Source organism: Xyrauchen texanus, chromosome 11 (genome assembly GCF_025860055.1).
Source record: "Xyrauchen texanus isolate HMW12.3.18 chromosome 11, RBS_HiC_50CHRs, whole genome shotgun sequence".
NCBI lineage: Eukaryota > Metazoa > Chordata > Actinopteri > Cypriniformes > Catostomidae > Xyrauchen > Xyrauchen texanus.
In genome coordinates this window covers 29,034,152-29,046,225 of record NC_068286.1, presented here as the reverse complement: position 1 = coordinate 29,046,225, position 12,074 = coordinate 29,034,152, and the positions used below count along the sequence as shown (strand labels likewise).

General features: G+C 40.9%; 1 protein-coding gene across 1 annotated transcript; it reads right to left on the bottom strand.

Annotated features, from left to right (window-relative positions):
• Positions 1 to 6,383: 6,383 nt before the first annotated feature.
• Positions 6,384 to 11,055, bottom strand: LOC127651378 (T-lymphocyte surface antigen Ly-9-like). Its single transcript, XM_052137157.1, has 6 exons — positions 10,913 to 11,055; positions 10,350 to 10,658; positions 9,749 to 10,009; positions 8,563 to 8,640; positions 8,325 to 8,365; positions 6,384 to 7,951 (listed from the first exon to the last, which is right to left on the bottom strand). The coding sequence occupies exons 1-6, from the start codon at positions 10,977 to 10,979 to the stop codon at positions 7,946 to 7,948; spliced, it is 762 nt and encodes a 253-aa protein (XP_051993117.1). The 5' UTR covers positions 10,980 to 11,055; the 3' UTR covers positions 6,384 to 7,945.
• Between the last annotated feature and the right edge of the window lie 1,019 nt (positions 11,056 to 12,074).

The following is a 12,074-nucleotide window of genomic DNA, read 5'->3' as shown; positions in this document are numbered from 1 at the left end:
CCGTGGTTATGTTGGCACATTAACTGCCTAGAGTTGCTGGCTGTATTTCTTGCCCTGCAGAGGTATCTCCAGCTGGTCCAATGCAAGCACGTCTTGATCCGTTCAGACAGCACCATGACAGTAGCGTACATAAATCGCCAAGGCCGTGCGCACTCATCTCAACTCGCCCGCCATCTCCTCCTATGGAGTCAGCACTGACTAAGGTCTCTGCATGCCACTCATATCCCAGACAGCCTCAACATGACAACGGACACGCTGTTGAGACAGGCAGCTGATCTGGGACCGTTGCACAGGTAGACCTGTTCTCTTCCCAAGAGAACTCCCATTGCCCGCTCTGGTACTCCCTCAGGTCGGAGGCAAGTCCCCTCGGGACAGATGCACTGGCACACATCTGGCCCCGGGGGCTGCGCAAGTACGCATTTCCCCCAGTGTGAAGGTCAGGGAGGACGAGCAACAAGTCACTCTAATGGCCCCTTACTTGCCCACTCTGACTTGGTTCTCGGATCTTATGCTCCTCGTGACAGCACCTCCCAGGCAAATTCCCCTTTCTCATGGACAAGGCACCTTGGACGGGATGCAAAAGATATGAGTGGTCTGCTACCAGCTGTCGTAGACAATATCAACCAAGCCAAATCTCCCTCTACCAGGCAGCTTTATGCACTAAAGTGGTGGCTGCTCGCAAATTGGAGTACTTCCTGGCCATGCCTGTTTCCCTCATGGGATCTCTCTGGGGTCCTTACGGGCCTTCAGAGAACCCCCTTCAAGCCGCTAGAGTCAGTCGAACTAAGTGCCCTCTCCCAGAAGATGGCTCTCCTGATTGCACTTGCTTCCATCAAGAAGGTTGGAGACCTGCAAGCGTTCTCTGTCAGCGACACTTGTGTGGAGTTCGGTCCGGCAGATGCTCATATCATTCTAAAACCTGACCCGCTATGTGCCGAAGGTTCTTACGACCCCTTTCAGGGACCAGGTAGTGAACCTGCAACCACTGCCTCGGGAGGAGGCAGACCCAGCCTTATCGTTGCTTTGTCCAGTACATGCTTTGCATACCTATTTGGACTGAACACAGAGCTTTAGACTCTCTGAGCAGCTCTTTGTTTGCTTTGGTGGACAGTAGAAGGGAATCAGTCTAATATGGACATACATTTTGATATGAGCCAATAATCAATACAAGATTACCGTGATCCACTCTTGTTGGCCCAGGAAAATTTCTAATTATTATTGAATTTTTCTCTCCAAATGTCCACCAAATCAAATTTCTCTATTAATCCTAATAGTGCCTGACTGGAACAAGCTGTCATTTTGGGTGGATATCTGTCTAAAGAATTTTTAATAGATACATTAAAATCGCCACTTAGAATCAAAAGTGCATTAGGGAATTTACTCAACCAATATGTGAATTTTTCATCTAATCGGTCAAAAAAAAAAAAGATGGACTGGTTTGAGTATTTCTGTAACTGCTGATTTCCTGGGATTTTCACACACACAACAGTCTCTAGAATTTACTCCGAATGGGGCCAAAACCAAAAAAACATCCAGTGAGGGGCAGTTTTGCAGACGAAAACGCCTTGTTGATGAGAGAGGTCAACGTAGAATGGCCAGACTGGTTTGAACTGACAAAGTCTACAATAACTCAGATAACCACTCTGTACAATTGTGGTGAGAAGAATAAATTCTCAAAATGCTATTCTGAGATGCGGGTTTGCGATGTTTTGGCGGCACAAGGGGGACCTACACAATATTAGGCAGGTGGTTTTAATGTTGTGGCTGATCAGTGTATTTGAAGCATTCTTGTAATGCTCAGTGCAGTGGTACCTGTAAACCACATCTATACCAAATATCTTATCTGTACATCACTCAGCTACTGTGTGATGACATTAATGTGTAACATATGTTCATTGCTGGACACTGGAAGACTTTATATAAAGAGTTGAATGCGCAGAACTTTATCACTCAATGACCATGCACCACATGGACAGGTTTAGCGTTGCACACCTTCTCTGTGTTTACACCTTCATATCCCGAGGTTACCAGAGCCGGCCAGATATAGCTCCATTCCTGCTTGGCGTCGGACTCCACTGCTATGTGTCGTTGAGCATTGATGACTAAATGCAGTCGGTGCCAGCCAGACATCACTTCAGTCTATTACGATGGACTTTAGAAGATGAACTGATGCCAACTCCAACAATAAAACATTGGATACTTCATATGCCACTGCCTGAACCTTGGATTTAGGATGGACCCCACCGAAATGACCTGCCGGTTGAACTGCGTTGTACCTCACTGGTCTCTGCCTGCATCACCTTGATCCAATGATGGACAACACTCTTAAAATCGAATACATAGACTATCAATTAATTGCCAACAAAAGCCTTCATCAGCCAACTAACAAAGGACAATGCATCCATGTGAGCTTCTGCAGTTAATCCAGGATGGACTTCGAAGACATTAGTCATACATTTTTTAGTTCATACAAAATATTTCTTTAAACACTGGCCCTTTACAATTAATTAGTTTACAAATTTTAAACCATGACATGCACTACACATAATTATGTAATATTGGCATTCTATTCATGTGGTTTAGCCAGAGGAGAACTGGGCTCCACAGTGAGCCTAGTTATTTTTCTTACAGTATCTTCTGGAGTTTTGTGCTCCTCAACACAGTCGTTTTCAGCTTCCTCACTGGGGTTCTAAATACAATTATTATTTAATTATTTCTTTTTATACACAATTTACAATCATATTTAATCAAACTACACAATGATGACTCTAAGACTTTATAGACATTACAGTTTCATTTTCTGTTAATGCATGATTTTCTGTAAAGCTTCTTTGAAGAAGAGATCGTCTCAAGATGGCGCCGAGTATGGCTGCTGCGTTTCGAGCTCTGTTACAACACTGTGGTTTATTGTTTGTTTTGTTTACAGTTCTTTGTTTTTTTGTCTTGGATGTTGTCTGCCTTATTGTTTACAACAGACAAACGCTTTTGGACATAGGTTCTACAATTACACATCGAAAACCGGACTTCAAATTCCTTAATGCCGACCCGCTGTTTACAAACACGCCGGTGGAGCCCTTTGTCTGGGCTGCTCGGCCGCGTAAACGCAGAAGGAAAAGAGGAAAACGAGCCAGCGTTCTCATCAGAGTAAGACGTCGTGCAAATCAACCCCCGCTACCCAGTATACTACTGGCAAATGTTCAGTCTCTGGACAACAAGCTCTGCGAGCTGAGAGCGTGGATGTCTTTCCAACGAGGAAAGAGATCACGGGCTTCTCCGTGCACCGAGCGGACAGAGCGAAAGACCTCTCAGGTAAAAGCAGAGGTGGTGGTGTATGTTTTATGATCAACAAATCATGGTGTGATCAGAGGAACGTACATTTAATCAAGTCTTTCTGCTCTCCTGATCTGGAATATCTCATGCTTCTGTGTCGACCATTCTGGCTGCTGAGGGAATTCACAGCGGTCATCATCACAGCTGTGTACATCCCCCCACAAGCCGATACAGACCGAGCACTCAGGGAACTGTATGGGTGTATAAGTGAGCAGGAAACCGCGCACCCTGAGGCTGCGTTCATTGTTGCCGGGGACTTTAACAAAGCCAACTTCAAAACAATCACTCCAAAATACCACCAACACATAAAGTTCAACACACGAGGGGACCGGGTTTTAGATCATTGTTACTCTCCTTTCCGGGAAGGCTACAAATCCCTCCCCCGCCCCCCATTTGGCAAATCGGACCATTCTTCCATTCTACTTCTACCTGCTTACAGGCAGAAGCTGAAACGGGAAGCACCCACCCTCAGAACGATCCAGTGCTGGTCGGACCAATCAGACTCTGCGCTACAAGACTGTTTTGATCACGCAGACTGGGAGATGTTCCAGTCCGCCTCTGATGACGACATCGAGGTTTACGCTGACAGCGTAACGTGTTTCATCAGGAAGTGCGTAGAGGACGTTGTTCCGACCAAAACTATATGGATATACCCCAACCAGAAACCATGGGTTAACGGCGATGTTCGCGCTGCACTCATTGCGCGGACCTCCGCTTTTAATTCTTCTAACACGGAGGAGCGTAAACAAGCCAGTTATGCCCTCCATAACACTATCAGTACAGCCAAACGCCAGTATAGGCACAAACTTGAAGGTCAGTTCAACACCACTGACTCCAGAAGTATGTCGCAGGGAATTAACACAATCACGGACTACAAACGGAATAAAGTCTCTGCCTTGAACACCGCTGCATCTCTCCCGGACGAACTTAATACATTTTATGCTCGTTTTGAGGACAACACCACCACCCTCGCGGAGAGAGCACTCGCGGCTGACGCTACAGAGGTTGATTCACTCTCCGTCTCTGTTGTGGATGTAACCCGATCATTCCGACAGGTGAACATCCGTAAAGCCGCGGGTCCAGACGGCATTCCGGGCCACGTCATCAGAGCGTGCGCGAACCAACTGGCTGGTGTTTTTACGGACATTTTCAATCTGTCCCTCTCCCTGTCTGTGGTCCCCACATGCTTAAAAACATCAACCATTGTGCCTGTTCCGAAGCAAGCTATAATCACTTGCTTAAATGACTGGCGTCCTGTTGCTCTGACCCCCATCATCAGCAAATGCTTTGAGAGGTTAATCAGAGATCACATCTGCTCTGTTCTGCCACCCTCTTTGGACCCATTGCAGTTTGCCTACCGCAACAACCGCTCCACCGATGATGCCATTGCATCTACAATACACACTGCTCTCTCCCATCTGGAAAAAAGGAACACATATGTGAGAATGCTGTTTGTAGACTACAGCTCAGCATTCAACACCATAGTGCCCTCCAAGCTTGATGAGAAACTCCGGGCTCTGGGCTTAAACAGCTCGCTGTGCAGCTGGATCCTGGATTTCCTGTCAGGCAGATGTCAGGTGGTTAGAATGGGCAGCAACACCTCCTCATCACTGACCCTCAACACTGGAGCCCCGCAGGGCTGTGTTCTCAGCCCACTCCTGTATTCCCTGTACACACATGACTGTGTGGCAACACATAGCTCCAATGCCATCATTAAGTTTGCTGACAATACGACGGTGGTAGGTCTGATCACTGACAATGATGAAAGAGCCTACAGAGAGGAGGTGCACACTCTGACACGCTGGTGTCAAGAGCACAACCTCTCCCTCAACGTCAGTAAAACCAAGGAGCTTGTTGTGGACTTCAGGAAGAAAGATGGAGAACACAGCCCCATCACCATCAATGGAGCACCGGTGGAGAGAGTCAACAGCTTCAAGTTCCTCGGTGTCCACATTACTGAGGAACTCACATGGTCCGTCCACACTGAGGCCGTTGTGAAGAAGGCTCACCAACGCCTCTTCTTCCTGAGATGGCTGAGGAAGATTGGAATGAACCACCACATCCTCACACGGTTCTACACCAGCACTGTAGAGAGCATCCTGACTGGCTGCATCACCGCCTGGTACGGCAATAGCACCGCGCACAACTGCAAAGCCCTGCAAAGTGTGGTGCGAACTGCCAGGAACATCATCGGAGGTGAGCTTCCCTCCCTCCAGGACATATATACCAGGCGTTGTGTGAAAAAAGCTCAGAGGATCATCAGAGACTCCAGCCACCCGAGTCATGGTCTGTTCTCACTGCTACCATCAGGCAGGCGGTATCGCAGCATCAGGACCCGCACCAGCCGACTACATGATAGCTTTTTCCCCCAAGCAATCAGACTGTTGAACACTTGATCTATCAGGATCAATAATTAGCACTGCACTTTATTCAGCTATAATCTCACACTGGACTGTCAACATATTCTCCTCAATATACTACTTCATTATATATATATATATATATATATATATATATATATATATATAATTTAGCCTATTTGTATGATATTAATGCATTTAAATTTCATAACAAAATTCCAAATTAAATTTGTTAACAAAATTAAATTAATAAAATATTTCCATTTGAAAGTTTTATTAGGTTAAAGATTACTTAATTCTATTTGAAAACATATTGTGAAATTTAAATGCATAAATCTTTTTGGAATATACTTTGTAAATTACGTTGCTAACAAGTTTAGGTTGCAACAGTTGTACATTAGTCAAATGTAGAAGCTCACATTTAAAACTTGTCCTTATTTAGCATTCAAAAACAGAGAGAAAATACTAATCCTCTTCTGTGTTTTAGGACTATGCAGCTCTATTGTGTTTTTACTAATGTTACCTACAGTATATGTGCTGGATGGCAATATGCTATATGGAAAATATATGCAAATGAGGTCATGCATAGTAAAAAAAAAAAAAGAGAATACCTAATAATCAACAATTTAAATAATACATTTTCAAGAAAAAATTTAATGTTCTTTTCAGTTTTCCATACAGGTGACAGATTCACATAAGTTAAGAACATAAGTAAATCGTTGGCATACAGTTCACAGCAATCCATTTCACAAGTGAATTTGTCAATCAGTTGGAGATTTATTATGAGGGCTTGTTTAAGGACCCATCAATTTACACCTGCGTCAGACATGCTTGTGTAGCATCTTGGGTGTGTTGCTTCATAAACATAAAATGTTTAGGTCACTGTGTCAAGTTAAATATAGTTTAATACTTAGAACACATCTTGAGATACCTTAGTTCGGATTTGCGCTCCATCAAGTGTTTTGAACGCAAGAACGTATCGCATGTTTGTGTTGTTCTGCTGCTCAAGGGTGTTTTTCTTCAGTGTATAAACTGCATGTTACCACACAGCTGAAGTTTCACTTAACTGCTCTCTGGAGTAAACAGGTGGTACTACAAACTTGCATTTCTCAGGAATCTTATATATTACAGTCAGGGGGCATTGCGATTAATTGCATTAATTCTTTTAACACGTTATTTTTAGTCAAATTAATCACACTGAATTAACGCGTTAAATCGACAGCCCTAATATATATATATAAATAAAAAATCTATTTTATAACAGTTTTGGACCATATATGAAACCAACATACAAATCCACTGCTTAAGGAAGATATTATATAGATCAAATAGCCCTTGTGACAACAAGCCCAGTTTACCCTACATGCTTGGTTTCACAGTTTTATGAGTTTAAATATAAACTTAAAACACCATACCAAATGTGTCACCACTACATTCAGCCTGTCTTCATTCATTGCCTGAATTTGATTCATTCATTATTATACAGTTTTTAAAGTTTGAACTTTAACAGTTCAGATTTTATTGTCAGAAAAATGTCTTTGATGCTTTCTTATTATAAAATTGTAACGATGGCTAGCAACAGGCGGACAAAGAGATGATGATGCCTGATGAACCAAAGAGCAGTTTTATTTCAAAACATGAACTCCAAAAACCCTATGCCTTGCCTACCAAACAACATCTGACAATGGATAATGGCAAACACGAGGCTTAAATACATGGACAAGGGTAACAAGACAATCAAGTTAGCCAATGATAAGACAGAACTGATTGCAAAGTAATAAGACAATTAACCAATGAATGCAAGACACATGAACATGGAGGGAAACATGAAATCACATGACATGAAACACATGAACAAACACATAAAACATAACAAACTCAATATTTATTTACACTCTATGACTTCCAAGGTTAGACCAACACAGTCAAGAAGACAATTATCTTCTTGGCAAGTAATTATTGTAAGCAATCTTGTTCTTGCCTGGTTAAGTGAAGTTAAAATAAAATAAACTAATATTCAATTCTACACACCATTATAACACTGTTAGTCTTATCCTTAAATTGGCCCTGAAGACAGAAATGTAAAAATTAAACAACAGTCAAAGCGATTGTGCCGTTAAAATGGAGAGGTCCAGTGTCTTTAGTAATGCTAGCATTTAGAGTCCGATGAGCAGGGAGATGAGCACTCAAGAAGATCCACATGTGGATTGCATCTGATGGGACTCAAGCAGCCAAATGGGTGAACTGGGTGGCTGTCATTTCTGTGGAAATAAAACAACATTACAATGCAAATTGTGTGATGTACTTGCTAAAACGGATAGTTCAGGTCCTGGATGGTGATCAATACAGCATTGCAGTTGTGCTAAAATACACAATATAGGAACAGTTATGATGAAAACACCCAAAGTGACCAAATATTATTTGCAGTTTACATGCAGGAACAAGATGTTCAAAAGAAAAGCTGACACAAAATCTGCAGAATTCTGTGGAATTGATTTCCCAAATATATTCAGCATTGCTGAAGGAAACAGAACTAAGAACATTTTCAAACAAACATAAGCCTTTAATATAGAATATCCTTGACATTCCACAGAGAGAAAATTTGCCACAAATTACTTGAGAAAATGCACATACCCTGTAATTCTTGTGTCTTCCACGGCAAACAGCATTACGAACTATAGAACAACAATAAAGTTAGCACTCTCAATAAAAACAAAAAACTTCTTAAACTAATAATAACAATAACTATATATCAAATATGTTTTAATTGCAATTACATTTTTGAGCAAATAATAAACACAGATACAAGTAAAACAACCTTCAAAAGATCAAACATATTTTAAAGGATCAAAAAACACAACAGGAGTCCTACCATGAATGAGGATAACAGTTAGAAGGATGATCACAAGCAGACCAGTTACAATCCCAAAGGCAATTCCTACCTTTGAATCTAAAAATAAATAAATAAATAAAAAATGAAACATTATGTCTATAAACAAATTAATTCCTGGCACACATTTAAACTATTTTTTTATATAGATTTATTTTTATAATTCTCATTTCTTCCCATTTTAAATACCCAATTCCCACTACTTACTAGGTCCTTGTGGTGGCGCAGTTACTCACCTCAATCCTGGTGGTGGAGGACAAGTCTCAGTTGCCTTTGTTTCTGAGACAGTCAATCAGTGCATCTCATCACGTGGCTCGTTGTGCATGACACCGCGGAGACTCCCAGCATGTGGAGACTCATGCTACTCTCCGTGATCCACGCACAACTAACCACGTGCCCCATTGTGAGCGAGAACCACTTAATCGCGACCACGAGGAGGTTACCATATGTGAATCTACCCTCCCTAGCAACCGGGCCAATTTGGTTGATTAGGAGACCTGGCTGAAGTCACTCGCTGAGCTACCCAAGCCCCACACATTTAAATGTTTAAACATCCTCTTACATGAACTCAATATTGAATTATGGCATAATCTAGAGCAGTGGTTCTCAATCCTGTTCCTGGAGGCCCCCTGACACTACACATTTTGGATATCTCTCTAATCAAACACACCTGATTCAACTCATCAGCTTGTTAGTTGAGCCTTCAAGACATGAATTAGGTTTGTCAGAAAAGGCAGATATACAGAATGTGCAGTTTTGGGGGGCCTCCAGGAACAGGGTTGAGGATATCATTGTTAGAAGTGATCAGCAGTTTCATTAACGTAAATTTACATTTGATACACCCCAAATAGAGGCTCTAATGTGGCATAGCAAGGAATATTAATGTGATCTGCAGTCAAAAGTCTGCTATAATGCTTCTTTTTATTTGAATAAAAGAATTCCCATTACATATTACAGTATATTATGAACAATTCAAGTTTGTAAATATAAAAGTTTTGATGCTTTATATTTAGCAAAATCCTAAAACTTTTTGTTTATTGCCAGATTCAAGTGAACAAAACAAACATAATGTAACGTAACATAACATTTAACTGTAGCACATGGATCATAAACATTATAAATCAATGTCTTATCCTCTCTGATAAATAATTTTGTACTGCTGTCTTACCAGTAAACAGATCTCTCTCATGGACTGGATCACTGGTCTCTTCGCTCACTGCGTTCTGGAGCGTGCAGGTGTAGTAGGTGTCTGGGTTACTGCTGTTGGTCACGGTTAATCTTGTATTCTGATCTTGTCCATTCAGCGTTTGTCCTGCAGAATTCTTCCAGGTGATTGTGCTTTCAGAAGTGACATCACCCTCACAGGTCATGTGACATACAGGAGGATCTCTTGAGCACTCTTTTGTAATATGAGGTTTGTGAACAGGCTCTGTGAAACACACACACACACACAGTATTCTGATCCAATAAATTGTTTATTATATAATATTATAAAAAATAATACTGTAATGTTATATCTATAGTATATATATATATATATATATATATATATATATATATATATATATATATGGTAATCATTCAGAACTATGATATTGCCACATTATCATTTTTGTAAAGCAAACAGCAACAATACTATTAATACATTGGCAATAGCAATATTATTCATAAATGCACTGATTTTAATATTTAAATTGCCTTTTCGTTATAAGTGTGTGTTCAGGATCCTACAGTATGTGTGAGTATTTTAATAATCTACATTCACTCACCGAGAACAGTCAAAAGGAAATTTCGTCTTTGCTCTTTACTGTTGATTTCAGTATAATAAACTCCAGAGTGTTTGAGCTGTAGATTTTGCAATGTAAGTTCTCCAGTGTTTTTGTCCAGACTTGCGTGGGATTTGAATTTTGCATTGGGAATTTCAGTGCTGCCTTCACTGCTGTCCCATTCAATGACTTTGACAACAATTCCAGCATTGTCTCTGTGTTTCCATAAAATGCTGATGGTACTGGCAGGAACAGATCCAGAGAGAGGAGTGAATTTAGCTTCACTATTCACTGCTTTCTGCACATTGTCACCTATAAAAATAAAATATTGTGTGATTAGATAATATATTGACAACAGACAAAATCTACAAGCAAGTCTCTCACATTACTGGCTAGTTCATTACTTCATATCTGATGTGAATTGAGTTCAAATGGAATAGAGCAATACGTAACATTAAGTTAGATGACATAGGACTAAATCTTGTTTATTTAGACTTGCTAAAACAAATAAAATAATTATTAGTGACATGCACTAATAACAACAACTAAAAAAACTAAAATCTTACTTAAAACAGGTTCTCCGATGATCAAAATCCAGAGTAATTTTTGAATATGACAGCATCTGAGAAGCATCTTCGCACAGATCTCTTTTTCTCTTATCTAGGCAAATAAATAATCTACCGAGAGGTCCGTTATCCTGCCAAACACAGATTACTGTGAACCGTTTTCTTTGTATTTTGTTCTTTGGGTTGGACCATCACATGTTTCTTACAGTCTTTTAACACCCTCTTGAGGCACACAGAAGGATTTCTGCCTGCTTGTGCATTGTTTGCCTAACTTCAACTGGTTTGTGAACTGACTTGTTAACCAGAATGATCTGGATTCCTGCGAGAATGAATACAGAATGTGATTTCACTTTCATCAAAGGTCAGGGATTCGACAACCTTCAATTCAACCTTTCAATTAAACCATACAAGAATTTATGAACTGTTAAAAATAATTGTGTTTTAAAGTTATCATAACTTAAAATGTAGAGTTAAAATAACTGCCCTGGACTGATCTTGAGAAAACTCAGTTTTCATAAGTTGGTGTTGGATAAGTAGTTACTTATAAAACAAAGAAAAACTATTCAGCTGAAATAAAAGATATAAATCAGGAGAACGTCAAGAGACGAAGGGAACGAGACATTACGTTACTAACGCATATGGGGAGTGCCTTCATACACAACCTACTTGAAAAATCTCTACAATAAGGCCAATATTCTAATATTGGTTATGGTGTTTGAGCCCCAACTGTTTTGGTGCGAAACTGACTGCTCGTTTCGAATGGACCACTATAAAACAGGTGCACAGACACCATTTCCTCTGAATTTCTGACTGAGAACAAGGAGCGCATTGCTCGTGCCTCAAGAACTCTGAGTCTTGTGGTGCGGCTAGCGTTCGCAATGTCTCGTTCCCTTCGTCTCAGGGAACCAAGGTTACGTACGTAACCGAGACGTTCCCTTACGACTTCAGTCCACTTGACATTGCGTTACTAACGCATATAGGGAAACAGAATAACATCACGCCGCACTACATGACATAACTTCCTAAAGAGGAAACATGGCGGCACAGTCTTATGGGACGATGACCGACATGAGTATGCCGCAGTGAGTGATCCTCATGATGGCCAGGAGGAGAGCACTCATAAAGAATATATGAGCTATAGCCATATAGTATGAATTACTCC